We start from the raw sequence: 17,168 nt of genomic DNA on the forward strand, positions 1-17,168 counted from the left end.
GCATAGTTTTTATACTGGGAAATCAGCACAAAGATGATGTGCATTTATCTTTTAAGCCCATTAAATTGAGTACCACCTGGGGCCCAATGATATTAGGATATGATGAATATTTAGCAGTACCTGATTGTATGCAGTCTACCAGTTAAAATGTAAAAGAATGGCATTAACTGATGACAGTTGGTGTAAGTGGTATAAAAAAAAACACAAGGGACTGCTTTGTGGGAAAGGTCTTTATAGGAAAATGTACTGATCACATGGAAGGGGGACTGGGGATGTATATCTTGAAGGTTCATGCAGTGTTTTCTCTAGCTTTGTGGAAGACTTAGGTGCACGTATTTGCTTGGGGGGGGTTTAGGCGCCATTACTCAAGAAAATGTGACTTTTTCGATAAAAAAATAAAAATAAAATTGCCCCGTACAGTTTGTGTCTCTTTGTAGTCATGTTGTGTCTCTTTTTGGTCATTTCTGTTTTCATTGGGGTGATTTTGGGTCTCTGTGGTCATTTGGCGTCTCTTTGTAGTCGGTTTGTGTCCCTTTGTGGTAGTTTTGCGTCTCTTTTTCACATCGTTTTGGACCGTTATTATTACCATATCTGTGTCTTAAATGTTGGAAAAGCTAGAGCAGATCATTAAAAAGTAAAGCTAAAGCTTCAAGATAAAACTTAAAGCTAAAGAGAAAGTGAGAAAGTCTTGTAGTTAGGCCTACATTCTTTTGGCTTAGGTGCTGGGCCTAGACCTTATAATGGCAGGGAAATCCCAGGGTTCATGCTTTTGGGACTGAAAACTGGTTCGATCTATTTATTAGAATAACGCCATATGAGATAATGTTATTAAAAAAGAACCAGGAAAAAAGTGAATTATAAAGGAATATGGAATGAATTAATGTTCCATCTCAATCTGGTCTTAGTTCTTGTTGTGTCGGTCTTTCGGAGTTGTAATCCAGGTACATTACTGTATTAAAATTAGAATAAAAAAGAGCCAATAATGGCTTAATGTGGATTATTAACAATCATAAATGGTTTAGCTTTATCCTCAGACAGGGTGTGGTTTATTTCTCTAACTGTATCCAACGTAGTCTATATCATTGACGTTCCACTTTCCTGGGATTCCGCCGGATGCATGTCTTTTCGTCAATGTCAGTTACCTTCCTCTTTCTTTGTGTTGCCGTTCTAAACTCCGGTGGATTTCTGAGGACTATGGTTAACTGCTCCTCAGATCTCTGCAGGGTAAATCCAGACCGCTAGCTAGACTATCTGTCCAATCTGAGTTTTCTCTCGCACGACTATTTTGCAGTGGCACTGTTGCTCTGTGTGCCGCCCAAGACCATTGTGATTAGTTTAAAGAAATTCCAATAAACCAAAGCACGTTTTTCTCCCATCCCGGAATGCTGTGTGGACTAATCAGACCCTCCTCCACTCACCAGCGTGTGGATGGTCTGGCAAAGCGAGACTAAGTTTTATGTAACTGTGGTATTGGTTTTGTACTTCATAAGTGTGTGTTTAGTGCGCTCTACTAAGCAGATGCTAGCTGTACTAGCGCCCCCTGTGTCAGGCTTGTTTTCTGATGTATATTTCATAAATATGTGGGCAGTGAGCACTGTTCTGCTTGGAACTCATGGGTATAATCATCTTTTACAATATCCATTTGTTTTCAGTGGCCCATGTTTGGACCATGTTTTTTGATTAAAAGCTGCCTTTCACCTTGCTTTGTGTGAATGGACTGGAAGGTGACGTCAGAAAGGTTTTCTTTGAGTAATATTATCTTGGACATTCGAAGTAAAGGCGATAGTGAAACCTCATAAAAATTGCCTTGAAATTAATAAAATACTTTTCCTTCACTGTTTGACAGCAGCTCATATTTATTTAAAATCTTGTGCCAGCACGTCATTAAAGCTACAGCATGTTAGACTGAAACAGTCATAGCTGTATCATTAAAGGAAAAGAAATGAATCTGGTTTTCTCTTGTTTTAGGCACTTTTCCCTGCCTAACACGTTTGGCAAACCTAATGATCATGAATAGAATTTTAATTTGAGGTTTTGTAAGTTTTTGTAGCATCCTGTGGTGCTGTCCACCCGTGAGTTTATACTAATAGAGAAGACATTTGAGAAGTTGTAGATGAAGTTTTCTCAACCACCACTATCCGATTCTACCTCTTTTCATAAAATGACCAATACTCTCTTTCTCTGTGTCTTTCAGTTGTCCCTGGGGGACGAACAGTGTGAAGTGACGCGGAACGGCTATGAGTCCAAGGAGCTGGTGTACTTAGTTCATATTTACTGCCAGGTAAGACTCTCCTGCGTTTGATGGTGCAGTAATACACAAGTACAGATACTGTACATAGCTATCCTCCCACAGCATGCATACATTTAAATATAATTATAGTACACAATCTCCCACACAGACTGCACTACACACACACACACACACACACACTCACTGACATTTGTCAAATGTATTCATGCCTTTCTCTAAAAACTTGTCAGAAGTGATTTCCAACCCACAAATGATAATTCAGTGCAACCCGTTCAGATATCCAGCGCAGTCCTCCCTGTGTGCTGGGTCAAATTCAGACATTTCTGAAATACATAACTTATTCTTTAAGAAGTCATGTGGGAATTTGGAACTGTATTGAAGCGTGGATGAATGCCAGGATGGGTGAGAGATTCTGAATAATAGTCAAATAGAAAGGGCTTCAGAGTGTGAATTCGTCAAACTAAGCTTTTACACCATACCATACAAATGTTTCTGTATATTACTGTGGCTGAGTTTTTTGGGATTTAATTGCATATGTTCTGCTCCTGGACAATAGGTTGCAATGTTTAGACGTGTCTGCGTCATTATTGAAAATAAATAAATAAAAAATCATTCAGTTATTGGTGGCGTCATCCACCAGATATCATTTTCTGCTGTGTCCATGCTGAGCTTCTTCTTACAGCTAGCTTAGCATTCCTTGTTTAATGTCATTGCCAACGTTGATAGTGTAGGAAAAAGTTGGCTTTGAAGTTGGTCTAAATAAAAAATAAAAAAGAGTTAAGGAAGGATGTCATGGTAAAGTAACAGCCAAATTATTTATGATTACATCATACAGTTTTGCAAGAAATTTGATTAGCCCAAAATTGGGCATAGCATTAAGGTAGTACACACATGCACACCAGCTGCTCAGAAGCTTTTCCTAAGCCGCCTCCAGTGGCATTTCTGATTCTGGTTTCTTGCATTTTCCTCTACAGATCATATTCCATTTGCACAACCTTGGCAATGCCCCACAAGTATGTGGCTGTGTACTGGGAAATTCTGTCGGAAAACTGCTAAATCTACACCAGTTCTATTTGAAAAGGGGGGGAAACTGGCAAAGAGTTGGCCTCCGAGCTTTAAACACAGAAAATAGCACAGCTCAGTGAGATTGGTTCACAGACACAGAAGGGTTGGGGTAGCATCTTAAAGTGGGGCAGGACAGCATAAAGAGTTCCCCAAACCCCCCCAGCGTGTCTCTACCAGCCAGCACTTTTAAAACAGCACTAGAATCAGTGGGCTGAGTGGTGCACTGCAGTCCCAGTCGCACAAACCCTGGACTCGGTACAGACGGATTTTCTAGGCCAAATTAAAACGAAAGACTTTTTCCACCACTAGTCTCTCCCAGTGGGTTTTGAGGTTTGCATCCCCATCATACTAGATGAAAAAGAAACTCTTAGATTTAAAAAGGAAAAGTTACATTTAATGTGGTGAATTGAGGGCAAAATTCTCTAGGTTTGCACTTGCACTGTTGGCATTTAATCACTGCATTTTACTAGGAAGGGCTGAGACAGTGCCAATGCCATTGTAGAGGCATGAAAAGAAGTCTGTGGGGACAAAACCAGAAGAGACCATCCCAGAGCCAAAAGGGAAAACTGAAGAGTCACAGCAGTGTCGGTTGATAGAGGTTTTAGTTTGCTTGTCTTTAAGCCTCTGGGCTGCTGCTCTTGTAATGTTGTCCACAAAGTCAGTTGTAGTTATCAACTACTGGCAACTAGGTTTGGGTACCAAAACCTGGTGCCAATATGGACAATCGGTATCTACCGGGCCGAATGACGAGGCAGATTTCAGTGCCATAATTGCCACTTAAAATGCCTTTGCTGCTCTCTGGTGCTCTGAAACTGACGTTAGAGGCAACAGAAGCATCACTGCATGTGACGCTAGGTAACGCTACACTTGGCAGCAGGTAACGTTAGCCTACCGTTAGCTAGTAGCTGGCTTAAACACTTAAAATGCAGAAAGTTAAACGGTCTAACGTGGCTGTATTGCACTGGAAAGGATTCCAACAGTCTGCAGCTAAAGACACAGAGCAGACCAGCAGCTCCATGGCCACTGGCCCACTGCCACTGTCGGAGTTATCGCAAAACAAATAACACCTTAATGGTGCGTTCAATTGCACCCTGTAAACTCATGGTACATTCAGTGTTCAGTTCCTTCTGCCATCTAGTGTTTTTTTTCTTTTTGTCATTTAACAGCAGTTGGCTGGTGAAATAAGTTATTGTTATTAAATTATTCTTTTAAAAAAAAATTGGTTTAGGCACCGTTTTAAAAGTATTGTTTTAGCACCGCTAATCGAAAAAAACCCAAACAATACCCAACACCACTGGCAATAAATTGTTTGGTGTCTGTGTTTGTCACCACACAAGACCACCCAAGAAGCCTGCTTTTGGTTTGTTAAGGGTCGACACCAGATAATGATATGACAGTAGGTAATGCGTAAAAGTACCCGGTATTTTTTTATAATGATAATCTCAATTTTATTTGTATGGCACTTTTCCTAACAGAGTTATTCAGTGCTTTCCAAGGAAAAGAAAGAAGAAGAAGAAGAAGAAGAAGAATAAAAAGAAAATTGCTAGTTTCTGAGTTGCTGGTGTGTGCAGCCTGCCCTAAGATACTCAAATGTTGGATTCTCCCCACCAGCACCTGAACGCACCAACCCAGAAGAGTCTTCAACCCGATCCCACACAGATTCAGCTAGTTAATTATCACATTGTTCAGAAATGAATGGAAACCACTTACTGCCTGGAAGTAAGGAAAATGCTTTCATCAAGCTCAAACGTGAATCTTTTCTTTCAAAACACTTGGCAGCAATGTAAAGGACCCAGCATCTGTAGGATGGTGCTTAATAATGTCTTTCTCTCCCCCAACTGGTATACCTTTCTATTGTTCTAGACACCTGGAGTGCCCTCGACTATTGTGTGCTGTCACTGATAATTTTAAGGTGCCTGTTGCGGTTCAACAGTGATTGTGTATTACTTCTTTTTCAGTGCCTCTCCAATCATCCTTTGATTAATTACTCCTATTTGTTTAGGGTGTTGCAGCCGCTGACCCAAACGTGGCATTTTCAATAAACGCACAGCACGCAGCTATCTTCAAACGTTATTTTCTATGATTTCATTTTCCCATCTTAATTAGTGGAAAACTATCAACTTCAACCTTGCTGCAGTGGAATGGAAACATTTCTCACATGTAGCTCTTTAATCAATGAGTGTGTTCCTTTCTGTCGTTCTGAAGGGTCGAAGCTGGATCGTAAAGCGCAGCTATGAAGATTTCCGTGTCCTGGACAAGCACCTGCATCTCTGCATCTATGACCGACGCTTCTCACAGCTGCCTGAGCTGCCTCGATTGGACAGTCTGACTGACCAGTCAGAGGTAAGTGCTGAAAGTACACATTTACCCTCTCTTTGCTTACAAGCGAAATAATCCAGTATGGAGCTTTATCAGATTTGGATCCCATTTTCCCTCACAGTTTTAACGTGAAATAAATCCTGTCCTCAGGTAAGACCTTTTTACACACATAGTATGCAGTATTAAATCTCACAGAACGTTTTTTTATGCTCTCAGTAAACCATCCGGTACTTGGCCAGACCCTAAATTAAATGAATGGTAGCATTTGCTGCCCATATACTTTTAAAGGTTTCAGTTCTCTAGAGGAAACCTGTTACTGTGCTTAGATATCCTAATGATCCACATGGCCTTTGTCTTTGGAATGCACCATTTGATAGTTTGCCAGTTGTTCCCTCTTCAGCCCCTCTGTGAAATGTATTCTGAGCCAGACGAAACCTTTATGGTCAAACCAAACTGGTAAAACCACTTTATCACAGAGGTGTGTGCGTGCGCTGCCTGCAGTACTCCATCACACTTTCCCCAGTAGCTTTGTTTATAGGATTCATTGTTCCCTGAATGTTATTTGCCAGCAGTTTGAATAATGCAGGCTGAGCCCGAGCTACGGGTCCCAATAGTGAACAGTGATGTAAGGTGTGCAGGTTCACACAAAAAGAGGAGTCCAGCCACTAAAGCCTAAACTTGCAGTCAACCCATTCTTCTCAGTTAACTTGCAGTAAGTGTCATCTTTAACTCAAATGTGCAGATGCTGGGCAGCAGAAACTATAAAACTAAATTCCTCTTGTCATTTGAAGTCATAGCTGCATTTCAAGCGCTTTACTGCCATGCAACACTCTTCGGCTGTGTAATTAGCTTCCTTCGTCACTAAGGGAACACATAACGGGCGGCTGTGGCTCAGGTGGTAGAACCACCTACCAATCGGAAGGTTGGTGGTTCAATCCCTGGCAGTCCCACGTTGAAGTGTCCTTGGGCAAGACACTGAACTGAGCTGCGGTGTGTAAATGTGTGTGAATGTTTATCTGATGGGAATGTCTATCTTTATGTGTGTGAATGTTTATCTGATGGGAATGTCTATCTTTATGTGTGTGAATGTTTATCTGATGGGAATGTCTATCTTTATGTGTGTGAATGTTTATCTGATGAGCAGGACTGCTGTATTGTTTGCTGCTCCACATTCCAGGAACCAAGCACTTTAAAATTGATCTCTCTCCCCAATCTGTCAGTCAGTTCAAGGCTTATATAAATGACCTGTATGTATCTTCTTGTGTCTGTCTTACCTGATTGTTTAAACTTTTTATCTGTTGTAATTTTAATGTTATTGTAATTATTATTATAATATAATTCGCTGAAAAGCATGCTGTGCACTCAGCCCCATTGAAAATGAGGGTCTCTCTCAATGGGCCCCAGGTTTAAAAAAAAAAAGGTTTGAAATGAAATGAAGAAAAAAAAAAAAGGCTGTCTCAACCGCCAGTGTATGAATGTGTGTGAATGGTGCCTATAATATGTTAAAGTGTTTTGTGTAGTCGTTAAGACTAGAAAAGCACAATACACTGTACATGCAGTCCATTTTCATTTACATAACACAAGGACCTGAAGACTTTTAATGGTCATTATTACCACCCATTATAAGAGCTAAGTATTCAGTGTGTTAGTAGTAGTGGATCATTGCAGTAGTGGGTGGTACTATCTGAAGTAAATGTGCTGTCTGTAACTGGCCGCTGTGTTTTTCTGCCGTGTTAGTCAGTTTCCCAGATGTTGTTGGCTTACCTCTCCCGGCTCTCAGCCATCGCTGACAACAAGATCAACTGTGGGCCCGCCCTCACGTGGATGGAGGTGAGACTGCACTGCCCTGTGTCTTTACGAGTCCAAAGAACTAGTGTTAATTTTGTCACCTATTTTTAATTTAGTCTTAGTCTTGTGCCAAATGTCCTTGTTAACTTTAGTCATATTTAGTCATTCACGTATGGTTTTTTGTTAGTCAAGTTTTAGTTGACTAAAAGTCTTATCATTTCAGTCTAGTTTTGTCAAAAGAATACTCAATATATCTAAAAAAAAAATTTAAAAACGATGGTGAGATTAAAGAATGGCTTGTTTGTTGCTAAGGCCATATAGTCAAAATTAAATGATTTATTTATAATGAAATAATAACTTATTTCACCAGTGAATTGCTGAACATCCACTAGATAGGATGGCAGGTGGTGACTGTAGGACGTCCCGCTGTTGGCATTCTTTACAGTGGAATACAGTCACACTTTACACCGTTTAGCTGTCACCATTTTAACCATGTTTAATCTAGCTGCTAGCTAATGCTAGGCTAACATAACCTGCTGTCAAGTTTAGTGTTAACTAGCGGCACGTGCAGCGATGCTTCGGTTGCCTGTAACATCCGTTTCGGAACATCAGAGAGAAGCACAGGCATTTCGGTGGCACCGAAATGAGGCACCAAAATCCGCGTCGCTGTTCGGTCCAGTAGATACCGGAATTTTCATCTCATGATGAAAAAGTAGAGACGATTGTAGACGAAAATTAAACCAATTTTATTTTAGTTAATTTTATGCAAAACATTTTAGTCTCGTCTTTTTTCGTCAACAATAATGCTTGTTAATTTAGTCTTAGTCAGCGTTTTTGGACATTGGTGCAGTCTCGTCTTAGTCATGGAAAAAAATGTCGTTGACGAACATATTTAGTCTCGTCTCATCTGACGAAATTAACACTACCTGGAGTGGAGGGGCTGGGGATGTTGACCGAGCCAAGCCAGTGTTGTTAATGGTTTCAATGTGCTAAGCTAAACGCTAGAGAGGGAAAGTTGCCTATTTTCATCCCTTTTGAAGTGAGTCATCCAGCGGAGATTTACCGGCGGGTAAACACTGATCTCCGGGTACTGGCACCATTCATCTGCACGTACGGCCGCACACAGAGCTGGTTGAAAATCGGCAGACTTTCCCTTAAAATACCAGCTAACGCTAGCTAGCTTGGTTGGCAAGGTGCTGCCGAATGCTGAACAATACATTTTTAGGCAAGTAAAATGTTCCAATTAACTTTGATGAAGTGAAAACGCACAGTGAGAGGGTCCGAATTTAAGATGAAAACATGAAACGTGAAATTTTTAGGTAAATTTCCGGAAACTTTCCATTGAAAGTTTAGCTGGGGAATTTTTGGAAACATTCCAATTTGGAAACTTTCATGGGAAATTATGGGAATTAATGGGAATTTACGAGAATTAACTGGAAATGTTGGGTAATTCAAACTCCATCTTATACAAACATAAATATAAACATTTTGTTTTGTAATAAGCAGACAGGCATATACAGTGAATACAAATGTTGAGTGGGTGTGGCCTCAATAGCTCTGCAGTAGGCCCAAACCATTGACCTTTAGTTTAACATATGAAGGTAGCTAGCATGCTGCCTTTGATTTACTATGGTTAGGGTTATATGCGTGCTAAGCTAACCATCAGCGCTGTCTATTGTTTCCAGCCTATCAAGAACAAGTGGGCTATACAATTAACACTCATAGGTTAATAGCAATCGGTTATGTATTACCTGCTCCTAATACTTAGAATGGCTTAAATGCAGTAATAGAATTTCACTACATTGTATTGCCTGTATGTGACGATTAAGAAATAAAGTTTCTTTGTTTTGTTTTTTGTAGATATAGTACTACAGTATTGCTGTAGGATTACTACAAACTTGCACATGGCAGCATTTTCTGTGTGTGTGTGTGTGTGTGTGTGTTAGGTTGACAATAAGGGAAATCATCTGCTGGTTCATGAAGAGTCGTCCATCAACGTGCCAGCTATCGCTGCCGCCCACGTCATCAAGCGCTACATCGCCCAGGCCTCAGACGAGCTGTCCTTCGAGGTGACAGACACACACACACACACACACACACACACACACACACACACACGGTCTCTAGGTGTACTGAGAGTCTATTTGAATTCCTGGCAGATATTTCCTCATCAGTTGTTGGCAGGCAGAGATAAAGGAAAAAGAACTGCAGCAGCAATAAAGCTGTCTTTCAAATACGACAGTTAAAGCTGTCAAAACTGTTCACATTTTCATTTTTAAAACGGATTTATTTTACATATATTTTAAAATATTCTCTTTATTTATTTATGCTTCTTGACGGTTTGCAGTACTTGCTTTTATCTTTTTATTTTCTCTGCTCTGTTTATTGTTCTGCACCAAACACTAAGGTAAATTCCTGATGAAATAAATAAAAGTGATGTGAATAAATGTGAAAACCTTCAATCAACCTGTTTCTGACAACTGATGACACTGTGATCCAACTCAGTTGCTGAATAGATAAATGTTTTGACATCAACTCTGGACAGATCACTTTTAACAAAAGTATGCTCTTCCTATTGAAAGTTATTGTAGTCCTCTATCGATAAGAGGTAAAGGGACAATCTGACTCTCTCTATCATTCCTCCCTGTGCAGGTTGGCGACATCGTGTCAGTGATCGACATGCCCCCTAAAGAAGACACCACATGGTGGAGGGGCAAGCATGGCTTTCAGGTACGCAGCTCACAAAGCACTTTGCAGACTGTAAGAAAAAAACCGCACACATTTTCTCCTTCTCTGTCTTTTCCTCAGTCAAGTAAACTGTACTTGAGGTATTTCAAGGACAAGTTGAACGTTGCTTTGTAAAGCAGATTCCATATGCTCAGAGTTTGTTAAAAGACAAAGTAAGATACATCTTTCCTGTTAGGCTTTGGAGCAGATTACAGGGTAACGCAGAACTGATTCATATTCCTACACAGTCTTTACTCCCATCCTATAACGCACTGAAACGTGTGCGGTTTAGGACTTTTGTTACCATCTTAGTTCTCTTAGTTTCAGGTCTCAGCATCATGATATATCATATTTTTTGAGGATATAAAAAATATTAAATTAACAGCCTCTTGCATATTACAAGTTACTCGGAAGTGTAGGTTAATAACAATAGGTCAAGACTGTGTGTGTGTGTGTGTGTGTGTGTGTGTGTGTGTGTGTGTGTCCGTGTGCATGAGACGTGGAATATAATTCAAGAAGTTCAGTTTAAAGGCTTATCAGAAGGCAAAACACTTGCGGTTTGTAGTAGGGCTGGGCGATATGGCGGAAACAAATATCATGATATTTTTGACCAAATACCTCGATATTGATACCGCAACGATATTGTAGTGTTGACTATTGGTGCTTTCACAAAATATTTACACAATGAATAAATAATCATCAGTAATGTGGATATAATGACTAAGTGGGTAAAGGCAAATAATAGAACAGTGACAACAGTCTGGTAAATTCAGAAAATGACATCACTTTACTGTAATGCAGCCTTTAAAACCAGGAAAAGACAACACTTATGTCATATTATGATTTTACGATATCCCAAATCTAAGACGATATCTAGTCTCAATCAATATAATATCAGCTCTAGTTTGTATTACTCGGGATAGGATTTTACATTTCTGAAAAGTTATCGAGACAGCAATTATGTTACGTATTGTATGTTTTGTATGAAGCATCTTAGAAATAATTCAAGTGACATAAAAGCACAAATCTCTAAATTGTGGTTAAAAAGTAATGAGTGAACACAGAGTAACCTGTGTCTTGTAAGTTTCTGTATCAAATAATAATAATAATATGAACTTTATTATTATTATTAAATGCATGATTTAAACAAAAGTTTCTCCTGAAGAGATTACTTTAGTACCAATCAGAATCTTCTCAGTGCACCAACAAAGCCTGCTTTTGAAGCTCAAGTGTGGCTGAACCTCCTCTGACCTGCCCCCCCCCATGCTGCCCTCTCTGCTCTCGTGTGTTTTGGCCCGCTGCCTACCAGAAGTAGTGCTGCCAGTCGGGCTCTGTTGCAGGATGGCAGCCAGCAGCCACTTACCCATCACTTCAGCTCCATTTCAGATGAGTTGTCAGTCCCTGGACACCACTGCCCTTACGGGTTACAGAGTGGAGCAGACATTTTCTGCAGCCACTTTTATATACAAACTACAATTTCTAGACTCATACTAATGGCTGACTGAAACTCACACAGGACATGTGTTGGGGGAATTAACAGTGCGTTTCATTTAACTCTGAAGCCGAAGCTGGGAATGACTTAACAATCGAGTTGAATGCATTCCATTTACAAATCAGATTTTTTATTGTGGGGTTAGTTCTAGTTCTAGTTTTTTTTTAGTGCATACAAGCACTACAACAACATGTCCACGGATAGAAGTTGGACAGGACTGTGTGTACGATTGATTTAGTGAGACAAAAATAAGTATTACTATTACTGAGCAGCAAATACACAGAGTGAAGTGACACAAGCACACCTGCAGTACCACCTGTATCCATTAGGAGGTAGTCACTCAGTGCTACTGTAGTCTTGCTTTGCCAGACCTTCCTTCACAGCGCCGCGGAGGAAGGTCTACTAGTTGACACAGAAAAACGTGCTCTGGTTTATTGGCATTTCTTTAAACCAATCACAATTGTCTTGGCGGACGGAGCCTCGGTGCCTCTGCAAAATAGCGTCTGGAAGGAACTTGTTTAGGTGGAACATGTGTACATTCAAACGTTCAACGTTCAACAGAAAACTCTGAATGGACAGCTAGTCTAGCTAGCTGTCTGGATTTACCCTGCAGAGATCTGAGGAGCAGTTAACCATAGTCCTCACAAATCCACCGGAGGTTAGAACAACAACACAAAGACAGAGGAAGGGGACGGATATCCGGCTGAAAAGAGTGAAATCCGGGGGAATTTCTGACCGCAACGGAGCAATCCCGGAAGTGGAACGTCGTTGATATAGTAGTATACTAGTGCCACTGGGCTACATCTGGCTGTATACAACATAAGGTTTAAATTTCAGTTGTTTTTTATATATATATATCTTTTATACCTCAAAACACAGCTGTACCAAACTACCATCCACTGGAGCAGCAGGTACACCGATACACTTAATGTGTGATGTGGTCATTTCCCCGCCACCTGAACAGCAAATGTCCAAACCAAGTCCCAGATGTAGTCTTTGTCACTGTGCTTCTAATAACAGAAACACGTGATTAATGTGACAACCTCACCTCAGCATAGATACTGTGTTGATTCTCTCTCAGTCTAAATCTGATTGTACTTCCTGCCTGTCTCACTCCTGTGCTCTCCCCAGGTTGGCTTCTTTCCCAGCGAGTGTGTGGAGCTCATAAATGATAAAGTGCCGCAGTCCATGACCAACACGGTGCCAAAACCAGGTACTCCTCCTCCTCCTCCTCCTCTTAAACTATTCACAGGAAATGTGTTGGAAGTTATCACTGATGGCAGTTCATGTCTCACTGTCTGTCTGTCTGTCTCTGTCTGTGTGTCACACCTTGCCCACAAATATTGTTGCTGGTGTGTGTGTGTGTGTGTGTCATGGAATTGATTTTAGGTTAAAAACAAGATATCTATAGTGAATTTCTGGTTTTACCTTTTTTATTAAGGCTGTCAAAATGTTAATGACGAGTTCAAAGCCCTTCCAGATGGTTCTCTCCACAAGACTAAAGTCATCTGCATGTACTGTGGATGTGAGTGTGTGCTGAGTACCGGAGTATGTCCGGTCTCAATTACCACTTGAGCATTAAAAACTTGAAAAATATCCCCTTTTTAAGTACATTTAGAACAGATAAAAGATGCGAGATTAATCGCAAGTTAACTGGGACACTCATGCGATGAAAAAAAATCGATTGACAGCCCTAATTTTTACACCATGATTTCATCATTTTGAATGAGTGGAATGCGGTGACGGTATAGATATTGCCCAACCTGAAAATGAAATTGAATATACAAAGCCCTGTTAGAGTTCTTTGACTGTTTTCATAAAACGGAATCACAATACATAATCATCAGTATAAAGATGATTGATGATGAGAACTTGATTGTAAGAGCATGTTACAGTAAAAGGACAACCCATAATTCTGACACATCACCCGTTGAAATAGCCACCTTATCATGGTATATTGACTCAGCGCTATGCAAATCCACTGCAAACAACTGTGCTAATCGACTGCGCTCCAGGACAAACAGATAAGCTCTCTAGCATGCTCCTGACAGTGTCAAGCAAACACACTCAACAACATTTGGCGTGTGCGCTACAGATGAACTTTCCCCTCACTTCTTCACGTCACGTTGCTCTGACGGAGCCTTTTGCTCAAACCTCAATGTCTTGTTTGAATGCGCGCCACATCTTCCAAACCCAAAGACTGATCTAACCAAAATGACTCACTGTCACAACCACCCGGCCAACGTTAGCCTGGGCGAGTGGAGCCGGTGTTCCTAACCAGCGAAAAGCCCCCGAGTCTGCATTAAGTGATGACCCAGCAAAAGAAACAACACACCAACCCCACGACATCCACAACTATGAGGGAAGGGATATAATTATAGGCGCGGGGTTTCAGTCGCTGTTGGACGCCCATGCTATGCAAATGTGCCAATCAAGTTTCAAACGTTTCTGAGCCTTTTTTACATCGTGTGGCTGATCAGAAATACGTAGAGTTAACTGTTACAGGTGCACGCACAGCACACAACTTAATCTGCCTGCCCACTCCCCTGCTTTGAGCAATGATTCAACGCTTGTTGTTTTGTTTTTTTGCATGTGTCCTTATATGCCAATCATGCATTTTTTTGTTCATGGAGTATCCGTAGGTCAAATAGATTATTTACATATCCTGAATACATTTAACAGATTTTCTTTCTTTTTTTTCTCTTAAATTGTTCATTTTGATATTTCTATTTTGATTAGTTATGTTCTTTAGCTTCAGCTAGTTTGTGGTTTTTTTTAATAATCTACCTCGCAATAACCAAAGTCAAATATTTGGTTGTCTATGACCTGCAGATGCCCTGTTGTCAGTAATATTAACATGACTCTGAATGATCCCAGATCAGGTTTATTACTACATGTGATGGTGTTTAAGCTGCGTGCTTGTTCTCCACTGTAATGCATCATTAATACTGTTGTTGGATGTGCAGTAGTGTTAGCATGTGTCTTGATTGGTTGCATTTGACTGTGCCTCCTCTGCCTCAGCCTCCCCCTGCTCTGGCCTGCAGCCTGCTTCTTGGAATCTCTTCCCCCCCTGTGCGTGTTGGTATATACTCTTCATCCAGCTGTCCACTCACTCCACTTTCACTCACACGCACACAAAATGCATTTGCACACAAAGACTTGACATATTGTTCATCCGAGTTTGGATGTAATTACAGTTCTAATCCTTAAGATTTCCCGGTTGATGTGACGATACCTGTGGTTGGGCTGCTCAATTATGGAAAAAAAATTCTAATCTTGATTATTTTGGTCAATATTGAAATCACGATTATTTAACACGATTAGTCGTTGACTTTTGGAAAGATGTTGCATTTATTGAAGTTAAAAAAACAACAACAGTGAAACAGTTCAACAAATCAACAGTGAAAACACCTTGGACTGTGACATTTCCCTTCATACTTTTTTATTATATATTATATATATATATATATATATTATATTCTGAGTGCTTTGCATCAAGTAACAAAAATAAAACAGTAAAATCAGAAAGGAAAAAAATGCACAGTAAAATCAGGAAAAAGAGTACATAAAAGCAGGAAGAAAGGAAAATGTCCCAGTGCTACTATGTATTAAAAGCCATTCTAAATAGATATGTTTTTGAGGTTAGATTTACAAAGAGCTACGTCTATTATAGTGCGAATGTCCGGGGGTAACTTGTTCCAAAGTCTCAAGGCGGCAACTGCAAAAGCGCGATAAGACCACAGTTTGTTCCACCACCTTGGGACTTCTAAAACCAGCTGATTGGAACCAGCACGAAGGGTTAAAATCTCGGCCAGACACGCCGGGGCCTTAAAAACAAACATTAACATCTTAAAATCGATTCTAAAACGCGCCGGGAACCAATGGAGAGTGTAAGGAACGGGGGCAGTGTGTGCACGCCTGGAGGTATTTGTTAAAAAGCGAGCAGCAGCATTTTGCACAAGTTGAAGACGGGGAATGGAATTTTGATTGAGGCCAACATAAAGTGCAGTACAATAATCCAGCCTTGAACTAATACAGGTGTCCATTGCCTCCTCTAGATCACGCCTATTTAGGAAGGGCTTAAAAATAAATAATATAAAAAATATATTCAAATGTTTAAGTGGTAAACACTGTTGGTCAGCTTGCTGAGGAGTTTGAGGTGTGCAGCCAGATCCCAAAATAAATGCCAATAATCACCGTTGTCTTGTTTGATGGACGCATTTTTGAGGAACCGTCCCAGTCAGCACTGACCCTGCTAAAAACCAGATTAAATGGCAGAGTAGTGCTGGATTATATGATGCTGTTTCCCTCGCGTTGGTAGTTGGGCAATTTGAATCTGGTGCAGGAATGGTGAACCCTGCCACCAATAATGGAAACTACTACATAGAGAGGTAATTGGAGGATGTAAACTAGGGATCGACCGATACTGGTTTTTCAAGGCCGATACTGACTATTAGTAGTTAATGAAACCGATAACCGATATTTGGAACCAATATGCATTTACAGTGAAAATTAAAATCTTTAAGTCAAAATAAGCTGAGTCAAAGTAGACCACTTGTTAATCCATGAACTTTATCAGTTATCAGGCCAATAAAACGCAGATACAGATCATTTGCAGACTGCCAAAAAACAGCCCGATAATCAGCCAGGACCGATAATTGGTCTTTCCCAAATGTAAATATACTGAATGGCTATTGGTGAAAAAATGCAGACCATAAATAGTATTAAAAAACAAAACTGGGTTTGATTTCATTACAATCTTAAGGATTATAACTTTAAAGTTAAATTGAAGTTATCTCATGTAGGAAGACTTGTTTTTATTGATGAATGCAAAGTTTCTTGAATTGATTATACTTCATTACTAAACATGTTCATTTATCTGTTTAACAAAACTGTTTATTGCTTCATAGTCATTTCTATGCAAAGCTGCTGACCTCACAGTCCCAATGTTCCCAGTTGCTCTGTTCTCTAACTTGAAGTGCTTCTCTCCCTCTGCCGATTCTCTCTTCTCTCCATCATCCATCCATCCATCCATCTGTCTGTGGGTCCATCTGTCCGTCGGGCTGCATGCAGACTTGGAGATGGAGAGTGTAATACAGGACAGTGCATGGGTGGCCGACCCGCTAAACCACTACAACCTAAGTTCAGGTAGAGAAAAATTCCTTGCGCCACCCCCCCCTAACCAAAAACTAACTCCACAACCCGACTGATGTGTTTGAACTGTGTGAATCTAAACCTGTGACAGCTTATAATTTGGGATATGGCTTGGGTTATAGCTTCACTCTTCACACAGGAAAATGTTGATTTGCTTTTTGGTGTTACATTACAAGAGGAGGACCTTCCACAACATACCAGATTGCCCTGTCTATGACCTTTAACACACTTATCCATATTACCTCTACGCTCTGACTCTAAGCTGACACTTTTATCCAAAGCGACTTACAATTGCTATATATCAGAGGTTGCACACCTCTGGAGCATTTAGGGGTTAAGTGTCTTGCTCAGGGACACACTGGTTGATGTATC

General features: G+C 40.4%; 1 protein-coding gene across 3 annotated transcripts in view; it reads left to right on the forward strand.

Annotated features, from left to right (window-relative positions):
* arhgap32b (Rho GTPase activating protein 32b) overlaps positions 1-17,168 on the forward strand; it is a 145,346-nt gene that overhangs the window by 90,670 nt on the left and 37,508 nt on the right. For 2 of the 3 annotated variants that reach the window (XM_028594955.1, XM_028594956.1), the window contains exons 6-13: positions 2,195-2,281; positions 5,522-5,659; positions 7,373-7,465; positions 9,370-9,492; positions 10,076-10,153; positions 12,774-12,855; positions 14,664-14,714; positions 16,716-16,790. In XM_028594955.1, coding sequence (XP_028450756.1) covers positions 2,195-2,281; positions 5,522-5,659; positions 7,373-7,465; positions 9,370-9,492; positions 10,076-10,153; positions 12,774-12,855; positions 14,664-14,714; positions 16,716-16,790 — 727 coding nt within the window. The remainder of the gene's footprint in view (positions 1-2,194; positions 2,282-5,521; positions 5,660-7,372; positions 7,466-9,369; positions 9,493-10,075; positions 10,154-12,773; positions 12,856-14,663; positions 14,715-16,715; positions 16,791-17,168) is intronic. The other variant, XM_028594958.1, reaches the window with a different exon arrangement.

Source organism: Perca flavescens, chromosome 13 (genome assembly GCF_004354835.1).
Source record: "Perca flavescens isolate YP-PL-M2 chromosome 13, PFLA_1.0, whole genome shotgun sequence".
NCBI classification, from domain to species: domain Eukaryota; kingdom Metazoa; phylum Chordata; class Actinopteri; order Perciformes; family Percidae; genus Perca; species Perca flavescens.